Here is a 22435-nt window from a genome sequence, read left to right as displayed (position 1 = left end):
TACCAAATTTGATAAGAAGGTTGGATGTTTTTGTTTGTTGTTCCACTACTTAGCAGCTTGTGTACAAAATAAAAAATAACTAAATAATTGTGTTTTTTTCACAAATGTACTAAAGCTTATCGGCTCAGAAAATTTTCAGGTGCAAATTTGTATTAGCATTAAATCACGTTTTCCGGACTAGAATAAACAAAATGCAAAGACTGGCGACTTTTTGAAACATTACAAGGGATAACCTGTGGTATTTTGTTGATAAGACACAAATCTAGTCACAATTCTTGGTTAGATTATGATGTTGCAAATAAAAGTTTAATTTTGAAGTCGGTGATTTAGTGGGAGATAGTATTTGGATAAGTTATGAAAGTATGGACAAGTTAGAAGTTTGAATTTTTTTGTAAACACAAACATTTTGAAAGAAAAATGTCAAATTTGCAAAATTTTTGACTTTCAGTTGAGTTTTTCTAGTACAGAAGCATTTCAAATGCTATGTTATCTACTAATCCAATTAACTACAGCTTAAAATTAATGTGATAATTGATATTTGTGTTGAAAATTGTAAAATTACAAATTTCATTGTTTATATCAGATTATAAAATGTCGTATTGTCAAGTTTGGCTAAGTGTCCTTTATGTGATCACATCGTTGACTTGTTACAAACATATTTCAGAAGCAATTTATCCTACTTAAAAATTTTGCAAATATCAACATCATACACATACTTCAATTTAAAGTCAAAATAGTTAATATTACCTTGACTCATTTCAAGAACGTTTAGATTATCACACCTTGACTTTCAGACCACTTGAAAAATATAAACTAAAAGTAATTACTAGAAAGTCTGTTTATTGCTTTGTGGCACAATCGAAAAAAACAATTAATTTGATAAATACATGATTTTTGACACGATTTATTGCGTGAATGTGATAACTTTAAACAAAATCTAATTTTCTCAAGTGCTACTCAATGGAGAAAAGGCAATATCAGTAAATTCTTTATAGACACTCTTATTACGTAATGACCCAAATAAAGACATCTGCACAGGTGAATTTAAAATTAATTAATTTTCTCAAATTTATAACTCGGTGAGATGTGTTGTGATGAAAGTATTAAAGCACCCGAAGGCTCTTTTTATTCACTTTAATTTAAATCAGCAAATATCAATATGATTACCTTCCAGCATTTCTTTTGTTCATATACGTCTTTCGTGAAAGTGAAATTTAATAAAATGATACAATTTTATCTACTTGTGAACTAATTAAGAAAGATATTAAATTGAGATTTTTATAGGCAAATGAATATTATTTTTATTTTTTTTTTCACTTATTCACACGTTTCATTGATGTTGTAATAAATTTCTTATATTGTATTGTAATTTTTTTACTTTTAGCAACTATTCAAATATCGAGGCAATCTACTGAAATTTCAATTTATTAATGGACTTTTGTGATAGTTTTCAATTGAAATTTTATCCTAAAGTTAACTTGGAACGGGTTTGATAAAAAATGATGTCTTGGATTCGGGAAGGAATGATGACTGATTTAGAATCTCCTAAATTCTTAAAAGCCTTAAACCCTAAAAGCACCAACTTTAGACCAAATTAACTTTAACTTTAATCCAGAGTTCGAAGTCGCCTCGAATTTTGTTCGAAAAAGTCGAATCAATTTCATATCAAATTCGATCAAACTTATAGCACTGCTTTATTGCGACGTAAATTGTAAACGATCTAATAAACATCGTCCAATTTTATGCTAATCTACACCGAGAATGTAAAAAGTTTACGACTTTTCACGCCAATTTGTTGCTAAATTCATTGTGTTTTTTTTATTTTATTCTCAATTTTCTTACATTTTTCATCTCAAATTCAATTTACTTTCCTGTACAGCAAGAATAAGGACATATAAATAACGAAGTGAACAGTTCTTAGTTAAGTGATTTTCATCCTAAATCTCCTGATCAATCGATACGCCAACAGAGTGATAGGTAAGTGCTAGGCAATAAAAATGATGAATGCTCAGTTGAACCGCAAATTTTTAATTTCAAATTGGCATATTTATTGCACGGGTTGCTAAGATTATTTTATCTAATCATTAAATTTTTCGCCAATTGCCTAAACAACAAGGCTTTCTGGACTTTTTTGATTAAGGAAAAAACCAAAGTTTAAAGTTTGCTATGATCGAGTGGTTGTTATCAAAGGCACTTGACCACCGAGATCTTTACATCTCAATTTAATTAAAATTATCTAAAATATACCGATTTTGAGATCAGAAAGAGTTTGAATCAAGTTATGACTTGCTAAATAAAATTCTCAGATTCATGGATTGCCAAGTTTGGATTCATAATTCACATTAAGCTTAGAAATCAAACTTTGTATTTAATCTGAACCACAAATTCCTAACAATCACAACAGTTTAAGCCTTATTTTAATATTCACATCACAAAGATCGAAACATTTTAGTTATTCGTTTAAATTAATTAATTCTGCATCGCATTAACATTGCAGAAAATAAATCTCCATAAATTAATTTCTGATGAATGAATAGCGACAGTTTTGAGAAATTTTCATTGCTTTTTTTTGAATCTCAACTTCCTTTAATATTACTAATTTTTTGCACATTTATTCACTTTCAGAGGTTGAAGTTGGCTTGGATTTTGGATGGGAAAATCGAGTTGAGTTGATTTGACTCAACTTCTTATCCGAGCAATACAAATGAAAAAGGCTTCAACACGGAGCTTTTAAGACTTTAAATTTCTTCATTTTTATTCGCTCGGAACATAAAATCCAAGTCAACTTCAAACTCTGTAATCACTTCGAATTCACTTTGATGATCAAACTTACCCTTGGCTTCCTCAGTCATTTTGATTAATATTTGTTTGGTGTGTCTGTGATCGTCAAAAATTCCAAATTAAATTTCCTTAATTCGTTCCGATGAGAGCTTTCTGTAAAGATCAAAAAGACACGAATTGTTTTTACAGAACACTACATTTTTATGCACAATTTAAGCCTGGCATTAAAGATATTATTAATCGTGTTAAAACAGCGATTTCCGAGATTATTTTTAATTCTTGATTTTGTTATCAAAAAAGATTAATTTTTTTGGCTTACTAAGATTAAAAATTTGTAAAAAAAGAAGATTTCTTTTTTGAAGAATTTTCACCTAAATCGAATTGAATTTTAGGACAGTTTATCTATAGAACAAGATAAGTTACCCCACAAATCCAATTTGATAAACACAAACAAATTTAAAATAATAAATAAAATAGAAAAAAAATTATTTTTAATGCCACACTTGTAAGCTTTTTTTATATATTTTCTACTCTACTCGAAAGCAGCAAAACGAACCTGCATCAACGTCGGAGTCTAAATGTTGAATGAAATGTGCGGCACTAGTAACGAACAAACAAAAATATTGCGAACGTTTGTACATGTGGTGTATCTTGTGTAGGGAATAAAAGCAGCGGCTACGAAACAGAAAAAAAGTAGAAACGAAAAAAATTACATGTTTCATTGAGAAATGAAAAGTATCAGTCGTAAAATGTGTGCATCGTATGGAATTTTTACTCTTTATTTAGATAATTTAAGGATTTTTAACTGTTAAGGACAACTGTCTATTCTGGATTTTTCCAATGAAACTTTCAACTACAATTTCCTTATTATAAAAGATTTAATTGTGTGTTATTTATGAGCTCATTAGCTATTCCCACGGGCGATCATGTGATTAGATACTTTAATTCTACAAGGATAATTAATTATTCAGAATTGTGATACTAACACATTTTACTTTTAATGATATTAATGCTGGATTCATTCCACTTTATGTGTGGAAAATAAATTTATTTTTCATCATCTCTCTTTTCTTGCTATTTGAGTAAGTTGCGCATATAGCAAACATTTATTCGAGACACAAATTTATTATACTTCTTTTGTTCAAGATTCTTCTCAACTCTCTCTATCTACAAGTACGTAATTTAGTTTAAATATGATGATAAAGATGTCCAGAGAATCTGGATGGATTTAGTCATGTAAGATTTGAAGCTTTTAAGAGTTTGGAACATTTAAGCAGTGTAGTAACTAACCGGAATGGACAAAATACTGATATAATTAGTTATCAATAAGGTTCTGCCAAGAATTAAAGGCAAAAAGTCAAAAATTTAAAAAAAAAAATCAAAATTTTTAAAAATTTTAAATCCGCTGGATTTTTTTTAGTTCAAGATCCATGAAAAATTCAAAATCATCTAACCATTTTAAACATTCTAAATTTATCTTTCCAAGTAATTACCCGCTAATTTCCATATCCAATAAAACAATTCTGTTCACAAGCAAATTAACCACAACTCAACATGAGCAAAATAATAAAACTTCACAGCAATCCATAAACACTAAATTAAAAGTCATGAAAGATCTGGATGTTTATCTAATGATAAGAAGTTAAACGATCAGGGAGACGCGGTACTTGCGTAATTCAAAAGTGTTAATTGTGCAATTTCAAGCTACAAACTTATGCTTTCGGAAAGAGGCAATCTTCTTCATAAAACAGAAAATTATATTTGAATATTGAGATAAGCTTGGTCATGAAGCTATTTGCGAATTCCAAACGCCAAAATGTGATTGCGCCAAAAAAATCTTTTGTCTCCACTGCCGCATGATACCTTTCATTTTATTTAAAAAATTATTATTGTGGAAATTAAGTATGCGAGGTGCTCAAGTCAGTCATATCATTAATAATGATTCACTCTTTTTTGCACATGATTTATGACATTTTCTAGTTGTTTGAGAATATTTTAATGTCGACAATAAACACGATCAAGTCTATCCGCGTAAATTATTGAATAATAGCACACTTAGATTAATAATTAACTTATCAATATTGTAAAATTTTGTTTATATTGATAATTCTAGGTGTAATAAAAGCTTTATGATCATTACAAGGATCATCTTCATTATCATTACACGGCAGAATGCAGAATAATAAAATTAAATTAATTGTGAACAAAATTGAGTAATTGAAATAATGTGCTTTTAATTATCATTTTGTTGTTTATATCTCGAAATTACTTTTAATTGTTGACATGCATTGTAAAAAATATCAAAGAAATTGATAACTCACCAAATCTGCCAATTAGTGCCTGCATATTACGATATAATATAAAAATAACATTAATACCGTCATATATATTAATCTCTGTTATATAAATATGAAAAAACTCTGCTGTATATCGTGAACTGCTAGAAAAACAAGTCGCGAATAAACTGCTGTAAACAACCAATTCTGTGTATATTCGTATAGTCGACTGCGCGTGGAATGATAATCGAATTAAAAAGCTTTTTTCTTTTTAACAACACCAATAAAAATTAATCTAATCATGTGACAAGCGAACAGTGATTGATAATGACAATTCAAATAGTTTTAATGAAGTTTTTTGATTTTTATTTTCTTTTTTTTGGGTATCTAAGCTGTTTAAGTTGAAGGGCCCTTGTTAGAGATTATTAAGTTCCACTTGATCATCATTCTCAGAGTTATACATATTTTCTATTGAACACTCTAAATGTAATTAAATCATCGACTTTATTATCTGGAATTAGTAATTTTTCAGCACAAAAAGCACCTAAATTATGATTTATCGCTAAGTACGTCAACGTAAGCAACTTCCATTTATGAGGAAATGTCATCGATCTTCAAAAAAACTGATTTCTCAATCAATTTCATTGTTTTCGATTGATATTTCAGCATCTTACGTGTCAACGTGCGTTGGCGCTTAAAGTCTTAATTGACGAAAAACATTGTCATCATTTACTTCGATGTTATCAATCAATTTATTAAACATGTTGGTAAATATTGTTCAGTCAATCAATTTATAAACTTATCGTCCAATGTCTTTCATGTGAATTGTTCCTCAATAGAAACAAAAATTCAATTAAATTCATTCGCAAATGTTTGGTATCAAAATGTTTGTTTATTTTATTAGAATTATGGTAGAATGAAGAAGAAGAAGCTTTTGATTGAATTTTTCCATAAAAAATTGTTTAGTTCGAATGAGTTCTAGTGAATTTTAGAAAGGAAGTCAATGACTAAAGCGCTATTGGGTTTATTTCTTAGTATCGATATAGGAGATACAAATGACAATTTTCCAAATGACAAATAATTTAATGACGCAGAACTTGAATAAGAACGTAATCAAATATACCTTAGATTACGACAAAAGAAAGGATTCTACAAGATTTATAGATTCTTAATCCATTTTATCATGATTTTACCGTCAAAATACAAGTTTTGGGATTCCCGATCATACAACGAAAGTTTCTTATGACGTAAGATTGATTTTGTTGTAAAACCCGAATTCTTTCTTTAACTCCCATTCTCTTTTGTTCACGTCAAACACCTTTGAGCTCTTCTAAGTCTTTTAAAAGAATAAAGCAATGTTGATTCATTTTAAAGATATCAAGTAATAAACTGTACTCTATATCAACAATTGAAAGCTTAAGTTGTTAGTTATGGAATTAAATATTATCAACTCAATTAAAATCCTTTCACATGTCAATTTACAACTGATTGATTAGGATGACTTTGAGTTTTTCAATTTTACAAAGTAACGGTTTATTGAAATTTGAATATTTTTGCATCACTTTTGGCTTCTTATTTTGCATCTCGTGATCTTTCAAAAACACATGAAATTTCAAGTTTTAAAGTTCATTCTTCAAATGGGCAGCAACGAAGCAAAATTTAAGTCTAATAACCACATTCTCTAGCAGAACCATTCATTCCAGATCGTAAAATTTTATCTGCAATTTACTCCTGCCATTCAGACAACAAATAAATTAGCTTGTAGAAAATTAAACAAATTGGACTTTATATTTCCTCATCCAATAAGAACATTTAGCCGAAATGTAGGACGCTAAATTCATCAAAATAAATGAAACTCAAACAGACATTCAGATTCATTCAATCAAAAAAGAGAAAGACGAATATTAATTTATTGAATTTTAAAAAATCAAAAAAAAGTTTTGCTTATTATCAAGATTATATTACCACATATCATGATGTGCTAGACGCTATACTGACATTGAATACAATTTTTTTTTTCTTTTTGAACTTCATCATTAAAGTTGCTTATGAGATAAAAGGAAATGATCTTCAACCCATACTGTATGTTGTACAAAACTCAGCTATGCTATATTAAATTCACTAAAAATAGAATGTTTATTATGAAATGAATTGATATAGGAAATGTATGATAGTCATAAAAGATAATTGAATGACTCAATTTCACTTTAAATGATATTTTAGATTTTTTTGGGTAAAAAGGCAGCATGAGGTGGGCTTTTGTGAGGGTTGGAGCATAAAAAAATGTCATAAAGTAAATTTGGCATTTGATATGGTAAAAGTCACACTGAGCAATTTATTCACAATCATATTCTAATGATCCGAAGGTCTATAAGATTGACAGACTGAAGAGTCACAACGAAATCGATGAGAAACAACAAATACATGCATTTACTGTCTGTTTACTTAAATGGGCAATAAAAATTCTTTACTTGGAAATTATTATCATATTATTGTAGTGTTCCTCTACAGGTATGTTCGTTGACAATAACATTATTATTTGTTTTATCATGTCTACTGACTTTAAGTTTTTACTGGAATCAATTTTCCATGTATTGTGGACATGTATGTGCTGTCGTGTACCTTAATTTATTGTACTTTTTCGTGTTTTTAATTGAATAATTACCCTTGATCTGAGTTATGTCTTTAGTCATGTCTCATTACAATAATGTAAGCAATTGTTCTAGGAAATTTCAAAAGAATTAAAAAAATCAAATTAATACCTAATAATTTTAACGATCACCCTAATGTACTCTATTCATTCACACATATAATGAAGTAATCATACCCAGAAATTCAGATTCTAAACTATTTATCGGAATTAAACAATTCATCTATTGCTGGTTAGCAGATAATTACTATCTAAGTGCATCATTAATTGATGGGAAAATATAATTGGGTGCTGACTTTTTTCATTTTAGTTCAGTTGCAACAATTGAATTTTTATGCATTTTTATCATTGTATATACATAGGTACACTTACATCACTTGCTACTGAATGATTAACGTGCAAATAAAATTTCGATTCTAAATCATTTTAGTGCGGAACTTTGCAATAAAGCAATCATGACGACATAAAAAAGTCACGAAAATCGTAAAAATTGCAAGTTTACATACCCCACGAGAACAATACTAAAGTAAATTGATTCTTGACTGGCGGCATTTCATGTAACCACAAGTGAGATGTGATTTTCTGGAAGCGGTTTGTGACTGTAATTTCCCTGAATATGATGAAAATTTTTATTGCTTTGTAACTTTATAACTGTGAATTTGCGTGATTAATTTTGACATTACAGTTCTGTGAATGTTTGCTTAATTCCGGATTTAAGTTGTGATTGACTTCACTTCTATCTCAAGCGGACAACTTGACAAAATGTCTAGTCATTAACTAGACCTACTAATGAAATTTTCTCCGGAACGTTCCGTTTAATTTGTCACTAATTGACTTTAGATAGTTATAAACTAGACATTATGTCAAGTTGTCTAATTGGGAATGTAAAATTTGCATTATTGAGGATTATGTTAGGATTCAAGTTCCAAAATTTACTGATTACGTACCCTTTCATTAAGTTTGGTAATGGTGGTTGTAAAAATGTAATTAAGAAGTCTTTATGGATTTTAAATCTTCAAAATTATGTTTATTCTTTGGAGTTCAAAAATCGACTGAAATTTAATTAGAAAGGGGGCTTCAACTATGTACAATAAATATTATTCAAATCTCAAATGAACGTTATAGCATAAAGTGAAGTAAATTGTAGTTATATAACAAAGATTTGTAAAATTGTCAAGTCATAATACCTGCTATGCATTTAATACTTCCTAAAACTACAATTTTTAGTTAGGAAATGTATCAATTCAATCATTATTCTGATTGAAACCAACAGTAGAAGTCATTTCAAAGACAAGCTGTCTATGATAAATTTCACGTCCCGAACAGCAAGCATTGACATGTAGTTCATACGGCTGCTTAGCAAATAGTGTAAACCATTGTTATCTAAACTTTTTTGCGCCACGACACACCTTTGTAGTAAGCCTAGGTCGAAACCGCGCTCGACATACGATGTATACAGAATCTAATAAGAGCTTCTGTCGAACGAACCTCGCCTAATTACTGTGCAAACAATTTTTCGGCGTGTGCCGACCGGTTATGTTAAAACAACAGAATGAATTGCATTAAATGAAATTGATAATTATTAAACAAATCTGAATTGTAATGAATCAATACAAATTAGCACTAAATTCTTTCAAATATCATTTAATTATTCTAAAGCACGCTAAGTGGGGCTATATTCTTTCAACTTCAAATAAATATTGATGACTAACACAACATACTTCTCTCTAAATTCTCTAAGTGCTGATCAATGACTATAGCTCTTCATCTAAAATACCATCATTTACAGTCCATTTTGCGTAGTAATTAATAACTAAACATGACTGGAGTAATGCGTAGAAATGAAAAATTTTCCACTTGTCTAGATAAATTTCCCTTTCATACATATTCGATCACATTACTTGATGCATGCTACCCAAAAACAACTGTTGATGAGAGAAATAAAAATGTTTCCGGCTCAAATTGCCGAAAAAATAATAAAATATGTGAGAAGACGCGGCTATTCTCTCAAATTTTGCATGTAAACAATTCATAGTAAGTCTTATTAACCAAAAAAAAATCTTCTATTGAAGAAAAACAAACTTTTTTGTGTGGTAGACAAGCGACTTATTGTAGCTTCACACACCAAAAGCACAAACAACACATAGAGGAGTGAAATAAAAGAAGAAAAAAAAAATGCTTTACGATTTTTTACTGTTTTGTAGGCTTTCAGTCGTTGAAGAACACTCGAGCTTGACGGTTATCAATAGGGAGGAAAAATAATTTTTCCGTGAAAAATTTCATTATTTTTCAATTTTACAAAGTTCTTTAGTGCTGATAAATTGTTGTCAATTAATCAATTAAATTAAAGTGTAAAGTTACAAATTGTCGATAATTTACATCAATAACATCTAAATAAGGTGAGAAAACATTAGAAGTGCGATTAGCACTGTATGGATGAATTAATTGGCCATGAGCAGATGTTTCATATTACTAAGTTCTAATAGATCATCCAAGGCATCACAAATCTATATATATATATATATAAAACGAGATTTTGGCATTTTATTGGCCATAGAACGTGTTACTGGAAATAAAATTTATTTCTTTTTTTTTAAATTCCACAAACAAAAAATTAAAAATTATTAAGCATATGCTAAACACATATGAAAAGTGTGTCTTATATCATTTTTTTTTAAACTTGGCAACTGTTTGCCTTAGTAATGAAAAGCTAGGATTTATGTGTTCATTGTCAAGATTCAAAGATCAAAAAAAGATGTACACGAGCACTGAGCATTTGTTTTTTAGTTTTTTGTGAACCTCAAAAATGTGCGTATTGTAAACTATCTATAGATATTTACTCAAAGATCGACGCACCGCAGAATATTTCTGTAATATTTGTGTAAAATATTTTTTTTCTAACATAAACAATTGAGTGTCAATGTTTAGGGAAGAACTTGTACTGCCAAAAAAGATTTACTTCAGGTGTGGACAACCATTTATTTCTCATGGCATACTATGGTGGCAAACCTCGATCAAAACCACACTCGACATACGATTCATAACATTTCCAATAATTTATGGCGATAATCAAGTGTCTCGCGACTCGAATGTTCCCCATCACTGATTAAGTAGATGAGATCATCGATGAAATTGAACAAGTGTCTAACATAACTAATCTATAGTTCGATAAACTATATATCATACTCACGTGAATCGATGAGTAAAGTGAAGTTTCTCATGAAATATTTCTTCAAATTTATTAGCCTGACACTTGATAATTGAGTTGATAAAATACTTCCTTTAAAGAATACAAAATGAGATTTAAACAACTTTAAAATTGTCTTAAATGATAACAAATCAGAATTGAAAAATTAAATTCAAGTTTAAAATTGATGAAATTTTTGAATTCAGTCAGTGACGCTTTGTTTTGACATTTTTTGTTATTTACTGTGAGAGTTTTAAAACAGCTATATGGCTTTAAAACACTTTTTATCATCAAAATGTTTTGAATTTTTTGAAATAAATAATCGTGAACCGAACGAATTAACCAAATGTCACGTAAACGAAATCTGTAAAGCTATAGGAATTATGATAAATAAACAATAGGTATTATAGTAATCTAATACACATAAATTAGCTATGAATTAAAAATAAATTAAATTTTAAATAACTTTAAGGTAATTAAATAAATGGAATGTTAAATTAGTAGACGAAAATTCGGTTTATTCAGTTAATGTTCAATTAATGGCTAATTCTAGACAGGATTCTAGAACAAGAATTCGTGTCTACTCGGAAATAATTCGGTGCCTAATTATTGCAATACTCACAATCATCCTTTGTAGACTCAAGGTAGTGATGTCATCAAAGAAGGTGTTGCGATCCCACTAAAAACTGTAGGAGTCTACTAGAGTCACTAGTTAAACCAGTGGTGGGCAACCTTTTTTTCTCGGCACATCTTGGCGGCAAACCTCGCGGTACTGTGGACAGGTTGTTCTGTTAAATAATGAGCATAGCTCTGGAATTCAATGATCTGAATAGCTTTTCAACAAACCTAAAAAATTAAGCATCATACCCTGATGATCCTCCACATATACCTTCCAAATCAGCCAAACCATTCCCAATACCTCAAAATGCATTTTCTCATGACACTTTCAAACAAATTCATGCATCGCGATGCCAGGAAACAAACTAAATGAACTCATCGCATCATTTAACGAAGACTTATTTTCTTCACACATCTCAAATGACATAAAGAAGTCAAATTAAATAAATTTATGAGTTTTCCACAGCTTCAAATCACTTCACTAAATAAATGTACACATTTAAGAAGAAGATAGACAATCGAAATGCTAGTTTTGTAATTTTTTCTCATTTTTCACTGGCCCAACAAGCATATAGCTCAAGATGAAATGCTGAGAATTCATTACTGTGTCTATGAAGAGCAATTTTCATTGATTTTTTTTAATTTTAGACTTTTTGAACTTCTTTTTATTCTTTCCGATGAGTTTCACAAACAAAAATGTTTTTGTTACTCAATTCAATTGCCGGCATATTATATGTATGTAGTAAAGAGTACACCCACGATCACTTGTCTATCGTATGCCGAGTTATAAATTTGATGCTCATGATTATCTTTTGTTGTCATTTCTTATTATTTATACATTTTTTGAATAGCTTCATTTAAATAAAATTTGAATTGTTCTGCTAATTCAAGCTTTTTTTTTTCGCAAAAATCTCTTCTTCATACTTCTATACTTATCTATTTTTATTATGTTTGGTCTCTCTTTTATGATGATCGTGTGCGAGTAGCTCACTCCAACAATCTTCTTATTTACATTAATTCGTGGAAATAAAATCTAGTTAACAGGTATGAAAATTAAAATTAATGTTAATTTAATATAATGTAATTAACAAGGATGTTTAAAAAACCAGATTGTTGACAATGACACAAATATTAAATTTATTTATCTGTCGTTGAAAGAATTAATTGCCTGAAACGTCACCTTACATATTTATTGTCTTTCTTGATATTGTGCCATCAATTCTTCTATGATATTTTCTTACGATTTTAAATATAGCGATGAAGTCAGCAGCATTGCTTGATACGCCTTTTAAGTGACCATAAAATTAGCCTTTTCGGCGCATTCTTGCAATACAATAAAATGCGCAGTTTATAGCCAGATTGACTAGGTTAATGCTAATTTGTAGAGTGTTGTTTAGTTTAATTTGTTTAATGGATTAAAGTCATAATGAACAAGTTGGTGTGGGATATTAATTATCTTAAGAGCTCTTCCTGGATCAATGACTTAATGCTCTAAATTGATTAGCACTTGATCTGGACAGTAGGATGTTCTAAATCACTCAAGTTGACTGGAAGATATAAATTATGCTTAATCGCTGAATTGTGCGTAATTAAGCTGAATGATCTTGACTGTATACCCTGAATGGGCTGAATTGTGCTTAATTAAGCTGAATAATTTAGAACATCTAAGCTGAATCGTGCTGAATTGTACAAAATTAAGCTGAATTATCTAAAATATGTAAGCTGAATTGCGATGAATAGATTCTTTTAGCAAATCTGTTGACAAAACTCAATTGGTCTCACAGCTAGAAGTTAGACATTGCCTAGCATTGCGCCTATACTATCCCCTCATGATACCTCTCAAACTTGTCATTAAATGAAAAATTAAACGACATCGCGAAGTTTTTTTTGTTTATTTTTTTTACGTTTTGCAACAGAACACAACACGTATGAGCAGCAATCAAAAATAAAGAAAATAAATAGTCGAATGCTTAATAAAATACCAAAGTGTTCAAAATATAAAAAATGAAATCATTTCTATTAACTTCATCCGTTTGTTTCTCTCATCTACTTATTCTCAGAGTCTACTTAATAATTTGCTTCACAACATGTTGCTCAATGCTAGGAATCTCTCATTCGGGACATAAAAATGTCAGTCATTAATCAATGAAATTAATTCTTGTAATGATTCTCTCAAGTTTCTAAAAATCCCATCAAATCTGAAACCAGTTCCACTTGTTTTTGGCCACGTGATTTAGCAATTTTTATGAGTTACAATTAATGTCGCTTTTTGTGTATTTGTGTTAAATCTCTTCTCGTGATGCCACTCAATCTCAAATCTAGCAATAAAACATTCTAGATTTCTCATTTCGTGTATGATTTCATCCGTTCAAAATGACAAAGTTTTCATTTGTTTTTAATTATACGCTTTGATAACAAAGCTACGGTTGAATGATGATGCACGATTGAAATGTTTATGTTATGTATACCGTCATAATTTATTTTAAAATGTGTAAATTAGAGGAAAAGGGCTTTTCTAAGCTGACAGATTTTTAGTCAATGTAATTGATATCGTTGTCGCAGTCGCGAGATATATACACAAATACAAATTAGATTTAATACAATAGAATGGAAAGCTGGAGCCATGAGACTGTATATCGTACTTAATTGTGATAAGGCCACTCTTATCTAAGACTAACAAATTAAAATATCATAAAAAATAAAATTTAATCTCGTAAAAATTTTATTTCTAAAATTAGAGACGAAAAGAAGAAAATTGCACAATTAAAGAAGTCAATACGCGTATGCGAATACAAAAGTTTGACGCCAGTATCATTGTTGCTTTCGTTATCAGTTCCTTTATGGCTTAAACTTAATTAAATTTAAGTAACTCAGTTAGTAATGCAATTAATGGCATTTTAACACTTTTCGGTCTATAATGTTTTACTGATATTGGGGCCTATAAAGCTTTAAAATAATACGATATATACATCCTGTATCATTTTGTGGCTTTTATCAGCGATTCATCAATGTTATCTATTGCCTTGAAATTTAGACTTTGAGAGCTTTGGCTGTAAGTCGGATGTTAAGATTTTGGCAGTACGCATTTTTGTCGTTAATCCATTGGATAAGCTTGAGCTTTTAATGCCTTAAAATATTTGGTAAATTAATTTTAATCATCTTAGTTCCAACTGAATTTTAAATATTTAAAGAATTACACCATTTGTTGTTGTTTGACAAGCAGTTGTTCATAGATCCATAAGAATATATTAATAAAAATTCCAAAGCATCATCACACAAATATTAAAATAAATGCTCACATTTATTACCACTGATTTGGGGTCGTTTTGAAATGATGTCCGTGAAAGATTAATTTCTTGGGTATTCTTCGTTCTATGCCGAACAGTACAAATTGGCTAATCTTTCCAAGTTCCTACATCAGGCCGGCGTGAGTCTGGCTTCAAGCCGACGATACTCTGCCGACGCTGGCGTGTTTCTGACATCATGCTGGCATTACTCTAGCACCATGCTGGCGTGACTCTGGTTTCAAACTAGCGTGACTCTAGTACCAAGCTGAAGTGACTTTGAACATGATGTTGAATTTTGAATCGATTAACCGTCTTCTGCTATTTGAGGATATACGTTCAGTTACCAACCGGGTCTTCGCTTCAAACCCAACATGCTCAGTGATTCAACCCAGTCACCTCACCTCATAGATCCTTCCCCCCAAATTGCCCATCTGGCCACTCCTCAGCCTCACCTTTTTGTCTTCCACATTCTTACTTTACTAAGCTAGCTGCTTCTTGTTTATTGCCATGTTACCTCTCTTAAATAATTTTATCTCATCTATAAGCTGACGTCACCAGACGTCACAAGTAAACAAACCCCTTTCCAAAGAAAATCCGCAAGCAAGCAGATTGAAAAGTAATATTTATTTAATGTTCATTATCTTTCTATGTCAAATGTACTTTTTCGTAATGATTACATTCTTTTTTTATTATTATGGTGGCAATGGCGTTAATGATCACGTTTGTAAGTGCAAACCTTCTCTAAATGTGCAATGATTTCTGTAATTTTACTCAATTATTATGCCATTTCATGTTCTATTCTATCCCCATTATCATGTTTTGCTTGTTTTGTACTTTTTCGACAAAAAAGGCATAGTAGCCATTAAAAAGCAATGAAGCAGCATATACAAAACATTAAGAATTGAATACACAATGTGATGATGGGAAACAACTTGTTGCCATTTCTTTTTTATTATTCTGAATCATCATGATTATTCCAAAAGGCAAGAAGATATAATCATAAAATTGAAAATTGCCTGATAGAATTGTATTTACCTCTCGTACGTTAACCCTATCCGCAATTGACTTTATGCTTTTTCAATCACTTTCATTAATATTTATTTGCTTGAACTTGAAAAGGCTTAAAATAAACAGTCAATACAATATTGAATTAAATTGAACTTTTTCGTCTAAAATCTAACAAGAATGTTAGAAGGTAAACAAGTATCGTACCTTGTTAGAATCTATGCCATAACATGTCTCTAAAAGTCAAATGTCTCATTTGTAATCGATCATTCGAAAAAAAACTTTTTTGGACTTGTTAGTGTTAATTTTTTATTTAATTGTGTGTCTTATAATGATATATCGATCCCCAGTGGAAATTCCAAAATTGGCAAATGTGATTTTTTTAATGCGGCGTATTCTATGAAAATTGAATTATTTACTTGATAAGAGCTCACTTTGTCTTCATTTGGGAGCTTATATTCTATTCTATCATTTTATACCATTCGGATCTCTAATCATGCATAGACTTGGGGTAGACATATCTCTTTTTGGAACCGGATGTTGATATTTTTGGGTATGACTTATCGTAGGGGTTTTCCTAATTACCAATGTTAGTGTATATGATATAACCTATAATGTCTTGAGAATCTTTGTCATGTGATGATTGAGAGTTCAGCTTTTTGTGGGAGTCGAACTCATTTCCTCACAGACATTCAGTCAGTCGCTAAAGCACTAACGATGGCACAATCAGTTATTTGCAGATTGGTTTACACTTGGCTCAATACTTCAGATTTCCATTTACGTCGACTCCTTGAAGCAAAAGCCTCATGACTAGGACCTTATGCTGATTAATTAGCCAAAAAATTCAAAAGCAATCCAAAACTTCAGACTTTCGTACTTGCCAAACTTTACTACGATAAATACTCGCAAACGTGATTCGAAACTTAAAAATATTTACGTTTCAAAAGTGTAGACGACATTGCCTTCTTGAATGAAAGCTTAATATTCATACTGTATGTGAGCTTCTGTTTAATTTTCTATAGCACATGCTTGCTATGGATTATTTGCATTTACGCATTTATAATGATTTGATTATATGCAATATAAATACTGTGTGTTTTTCTTCTCAACTCTTGTTACTTCCATTTATGGGGGGTGTGTTGGAAAACCTGCGAGTTCCAGTTCACATAGATAAATTGTTTATGCTTTAAGTTCAATGCACTTATGATTAATTTATTTTTCTTTAATTTCGTTACAGCAACCAAATAAAAGATGGCATTTACATATTCACTGGGAGCAGATGAGGTCAAGGGTAGACCAGGAACTAATCTCTACAAAGCAGTTTTTGCTGAATTTTTTGGAATCTTTATTCTCAACTTTTTCGGTTGTGCAGCATGTACACAGGCAGAAGGTGACAAAGTACTCATTTCATTGTCATTTGGATTGAGCGTTTTTATGGCCGCTATGGTATGTAATGTTAAGCATATTACGATTATTACATTTTAAAACTGCATTCCTAATCAAAATGGGTTAAATAAGATACACTTTTATGGCTAAACTATTTGGAACGATAAGCATTTCTACGCATTCACATGCCATGTGCCACCAAATGTATAAATCTATTATGATTATACTCTTACATTCTCAAGTGCCATAAATTTTTTGATTACAGCACTCATTTCTTTAACACTATCGGTAATTACTTTTTAGGGTGTGATTTATGAATTGAGTGCCAATAAAATGAACTAGAATTACCTTGACTGACTATTTTCCACTTTTTCTGCATTTCCTGTTATTTTCAATTTTTTACTCCGAAATGTCATTTATGAATATTATTAACTATTTCTGTTTTGTTGCATTCCTTTAGACTATTGGACATGTGTCAGGATGTCACATAAATCCAGCTGTTACTGTTGGTCTTCTTGCTGCTGGCAAAATTTCAATTTTCCGTGCTATTTTCTACATTATTGCTCAGTGTTTCGGTAGTGTTGCTGGAACTTCAGCTTTACATGCTTTAGTTAGCGGATTAACTGACAGTATTGGCCATACACAACTTAATGAGAAACTTGATGTCTATCAAGGATTAGGATTTGAATTCTTCCTTGGATTCATCCTTGTCTTCTGCGTTTTCGGAGTCTGCGATGAAAATAAGCCAGATTCACGATATATCGCACCATTAGCTATTGGATTAACGGTCACATTAGGACATTTGGGAGTTGTTTCATATACTGGTGCTTCAATGAATCCAGCCAGAAGTTTTGGAACAGCACTTGTAAGCGGAGATTGGGATAATCATTGGGTAAGGCTTCAATTTATGATTATGTGTAGAAAGGATAATAAAATAATTTATTATTAGGTATACTGGGCAGGACCAATTGCAGGTGGAGTAGCTGCATCTCTCCTGTACTCACTCTTTTTCACCGCACCTGGTGCTCAAAAGATTAATTCAGACAAATACAGACAAGTTCAACAAAATGATGATAAAGAGGTTCGTAGAAAATGAAATTTATTACCTTTAGATCCGATTTGAATGATTAAACTTTAAATAGAAACTTGAAGATGATTGAATTTTGATTGTTTTAAGCGGAAAATCGTGAGAACTCAATTAGGAAATTGCTTTAAGCACGATTATTTTGTTTGATTGTTTAATGACTTAATTGAGATCAATTAATTTTTTAAATAAGATTTATGATTGCTTTGATTAAATTTTTCAAATGTTTGTAAACAATGCAAATTAATGAAAACCGTATAAATGATTTCAAAAACCATACAACAGAATATTTTTCAAATTCTTAAATTACGTTACAAAAATCAATAATTTTCAAGTTTTAAGTAGCAAAATTTAAATAATTAAATTAGTAATGATTATTTCATAAAATTTTTAGGCAGGTGTGAAATATCCTGATCTAAAATACATCGATGAAGAATGATTTATTTAAAAAACCACAAAACACACACACATAAAAATTCCTTTAATTAATTTAACTTTCTCTCTGTAATCTCCTATCTTTTATAGTAAATTAAGATTGTTTTTAATTAAATTATTAGCTGTTTGAGAGTTGTCATATTGTTTTGTTAAATATTTTTAAAGTAGATTTCATTTAACATTTTTGAAAATTTTCCTATCAAGTTGAAAGATCCTTTAGATATTTATTTTAAGTTCCTCTATCAGTTGCAATTCCTAGAATTTTATTTAATATAGGTACGTTAATCATAAATATATTTTAAATATATGTATTTATTTTTAATTGCATGATCCTACTCCATTGTCACTATATCTTTATTCTCCCTTATTTGCTCACAATTTGATTGATTTTTATTTAATTTTCCACTTTTAAAATTGACTCATAATATGCACACAAATAAAAATTAGCAATTAGTCTGTATCTAAAATATATATGTTTTCGATAATTAATTAAACTTTTGAGTATAATTTGGATTTTCCCATTAATTTCTTTCATTTCAGATGGGTGCACTTAACGCTTAAAATCATCTCAAGATCAAATTTCTTTATTTTAATATACACTTTATCATCGAAATGAAACTGCCCAAAAAACGTATGCGCGAGCACCACACATTAATCACGTTAAATGAATTTACTGTTTATAATTTATGTCATCAAAAAATTAAGAATTTAACGAATTTAATCACAAAAACTTTTAACAAACTATGATTTTATATTCTATGATGTTAAACTTCTCATAATGCTTTAGATTTAATCCTATATGTTAATAACTTTTACAAGAATAAAAAATGACGAAAGAAATAAAAATAATTAATTAATTAAAAACTTTTGTTTTAATCTTAGCTATCATATTTTATTATTGAATATTTGCACACGAACACAAAGGTTTATTTTAAAAGATTTTTCAATCATAGTAGGCCAGTGTCTGCTAAGCTATTAAAACTTTCAACAAAACTTGAAAAACGACCGTTATTTAGCTTTTTTAAATTTTTCAAAAAAAATATAGTCGTTTTCTTTTCAAAAAAATTTTGACTGTTATTTTTTATTTGAGTTCGACAAACACTGGAGAAAGTACTTGAATCAACTTCCACTTACCTACCTATATACATTTAGATACTAAAAAGTTTGATGGTATCCACAGATAAAGAAATGGCAACTAAGCCATTTATTGCTTCATGACCAACATTCCGTCTTGCATTACAATCTTGCCTTCTTTCTGAAGTCTTTTTATCTCACTTAAGGACATCTTTACTCTCTGAATAGTTGTGGTTGGTGATGTCTTAGCTTGTTTTTGTTCCTCCTTTTTATTTGAAACATTCACTGCCTTTGTTGGAGTTTTCTCAATCTTTATAGGCTCTGACATTTCTTCATCATATTCGACAAAAGATGCAGCAGTCATTGGACTTTCAATATATTGTGCTTCATGAGTGACTTTTTGTTTTTTACTTGGTGGCTGTGGCGTTTTAAAACTTTTATCGTTTTCGTGCTTAATTTGAGGCTTGCCTGACTTATCAACAATGTATTCAATTTCATCTTCAACAATGCCACACAACTCTTCGGAATGTTTCTCAACAAAATGATCATTAAGGACATCTTGAGACATAAAGATACATGAACAATAATCGCAGAAATACATATCTCGTTTACTATGTAATAGTACATGACTATTGATGTCATCTATACTGTCTCCTTCATATTTGCACATTGGACAAATTAATGACACTGTCGCATGATCAAGGCAATGATCAAAGAACACTTCACGTTGATCGAAATTCTCTTCACATTCAGGACATTGCAGTGTAATTGCTTCATCTTCATTTTTGTGCGATGTTCTCATATGGCGATAAAGATGATGTGAAAGCATAAATCTTTTGTTACATTTTGAACATGGAAATGCTCGTGTACCGGCATGAGCAGATGACAAATGTCGCTGCAATCTAGCTGCTGTTTTAAAACGATCTGAACAGTACTGTAAAAAAAATTTTGAAATTAGTTTAATCCAACGATTAAAATTGGATTTAAATTAAATCCTAGGATTAATTTAATCCGAGTGTAATTTTGTTCATTTACCTGACAGGGATGGGGCATTGACTGCATATCATGAATGACCTCATGTCTCTCAAGCCCTTGTTTAAAGGCAAATTTCTTGTCACAATAATTACAAGCGAATCTACAAAATAAATCATAAATATTGTAAGATTAATTACAGCACAAATGAGGATCAACTTACGGTCTACTCTTGTTATGGACGAGCTGATGTTTCTCATAATCTAATTTATTTAAATATACTCGGTCACATTGCGAACATGAATATCTGGAATTAAATTAAGTGTTAATTAAACTAGTTCTAATAAATTGTTTATTGTTGCTGGAACTAACCGTGGAATATCAGGATCAGTATGGATTTTCTCATGACGATACAATAATGTTGATCTAGAGAAACTTTTGTTGCAGACTATGCATGTATAATCTTTTTGCTTAGTATGAGTTAGGATATGTTTCGCGAGATCATATTTAGTAAAGAATGCCTTATCGCAGTACTCGCATGGGTGGTCACGTGCTCGCGTGTGATTTTCTTTATGAATTTGTAGCTGCTGTAATAAAGGAAATCCCCTTTCACATACATCGCATGAATAGACTACGCCATCTTCAGATTTGTCCATTTCCTCGACTTTTTGTATATCCTTTTTGTCGATATCTTCTTCCAAATATTCCTCATCGTAAGCTATAATCTCAATGTTACCATCAGGCGTCTCTTCTATTGTTTCAATAATCTGATGATCGACTTGAGAAATTTTTAATTGACTATTTAATATCGTCGGTTTTGTGTCACTGGATTTTTCTACCTTTATTTTACTTTTCTTCTTAAATTGTTTAGCTGGTGACGAGGATACGTCTGGAGTTGCCTTATTTAATATTTTTATTTTTTCATTGAGTAAAATTTTTGGTTTGCTGGATGTTTCTTCTGGCTTTACAATATCAAATTGCTGTGTCTCGTCCTCAAACAGTGTCGGTGGTGCTATTATTGGAACTGCCTCAAAATTCTCTTCTTCATTAGTTATAATCATTTCCATTTGTTCAATTGTTGGTTCTGGTTCTATTACATCTGTTTGCATTGATGATTCTTTGACTTCTAATTCACTTCCAACACAAACAGACTTTTGATGAATTTCAATTCCGACACTTACAGACTTCATGATTATTTCAGTTCCCACACCAATTGATTTCATTTCTTTTGGCTCTGGAGGTTTGACTGGTTCCTCTTTTTTAAATGACGGCAGTGGTTCTTGGACTATATGAAGTTTTGGTGGTATATGACCGGTCATTGGGAAAGTTTTAAGTAAAGTCTCTGATCTTTTGCATAATTGTTTAAATTTATAGGAATTTGACAGTATTATCTTGCATGTTTTACATATTAAGTTCGGCAATCCGTCTTCCTCGAAGACTTCAATGTTTCCTACACTAAGCAACTCCATTTGAGTTAATGTTCCTGCTATGCTTGTAAAACTTTCGTCATTTTGTATGAAACACACTCGACAGAAATTCTGATTTGTGTCTGACATCCTTAACTATTTTATTAATTTATTAACTTCCTAAACTATTATTGAAATCCGCAGATATCCACAAAATCATTCACAAAAAAGCGACTTTTTCTATTGTTTACTGTTTGTTTGCTAGCGCGTATTT

General features: G+C 30.4%; 3 protein-coding genes across 6 annotated transcripts in view; 1 reads left to right on the top strand and 2 right to left on the bottom strand.

Moving 5' to 3' along the window:
* Positions 1-3460, bottom strand: part of Drip (aquaporin homolog protein drip) — a 42572-nt gene extending 39112 nt beyond the window's left edge. The window contains exons 1-2 of one of the 2 annotated variants that reach the window (XM_070640756.1): positions 3338-3460; positions 2834-2934 (exon numbers count right to left, since the gene is read on the bottom strand). In XM_070640756.1, coding sequence (XP_070496857.1) covers positions 2834-2852 — 19 coding nt within the window. In that variant the 5' untranslated portion in view covers positions 2853-2934; positions 3338-3460. Of the gene's footprint in view, positions 1-2833; positions 2935-3317 lie in introns of both variants that reach the window. The other variant, XM_070640757.1, reaches the window with a different exon arrangement.
* Positions 3461-9907: 6447 nt separating this feature from the next.
* Positions 9908-19573, top strand: Prip (aquaporin prip). 3 transcript variants are annotated; one of them, XR_011544469.1, is made up of 7 exons: positions 9908-10106; positions 12499-12556; positions 17042-17250; positions 17651-18082; positions 18140-18271; positions 18669-18985; positions 19250-19573. XR_011544469.1 is itself a non-coding variant. In XM_070640815.1 (5 exons), exons 2-5 carry the CDS (start codon positions 17056-17058, stop codon positions 19268-19270), a joined length of 780 nt encoding a protein of 259 aa, XP_070496916.1. In that variant the 5' UTR covers positions 9908-10106; positions 17042-17055; the 3' UTR covers positions 19271-19573. The 3 variants fall into 3 exon arrangements, 1 of the variants encoding a protein (XP_070496916.1); XR_011544468.1 differs by lacking the exon at positions 12499-12556; XM_070640815.1 differs by lacking the exons at positions 12499-12556; positions 18669-18985.
* A 19-nt stretch (positions 19574-19592) lies between these two features.
* On the bottom strand, positions 19593-22424 carry LOC139090925 (zinc finger protein pita-like). Its single transcript, XM_070640814.1, has 4 exons — positions 21128-22424; positions 20979-21062; positions 20819-20918; positions 19593-20717 (listed from the first exon to the last, which is right to left on the bottom strand). The coding sequence occupies exons 1-4, from the start codon at positions 22309-22311 to the stop codon at positions 19914-19916; spliced, it is 2172 nt and encodes a 723-aa protein (XP_070496915.1). The 5' UTR covers positions 22312-22424; the 3' UTR covers positions 19593-19913.
* Positions 22425-22435: the final 11 nt, after the last annotated feature.

This window comes from Chironomus tepperi, unplaced genomic scaffold (assembly GCF_022539635.2).
Source record: "Chironomus tepperi strain 1889 unplaced genomic scaffold, CSIRO-AGI_Ctep_v1 contig_223, whole genome shotgun sequence".
In the NCBI taxonomy this organism is placed as follows: domain Eukaryota; kingdom Metazoa; phylum Arthropoda; class Insecta; order Diptera; family Chironomidae; genus Chironomus; species Chironomus tepperi.
The sequence above is the reverse complement of the archived record's forward strand: the minus strand, read 5'-3'. Positions and strand labels throughout refer to the sequence as shown.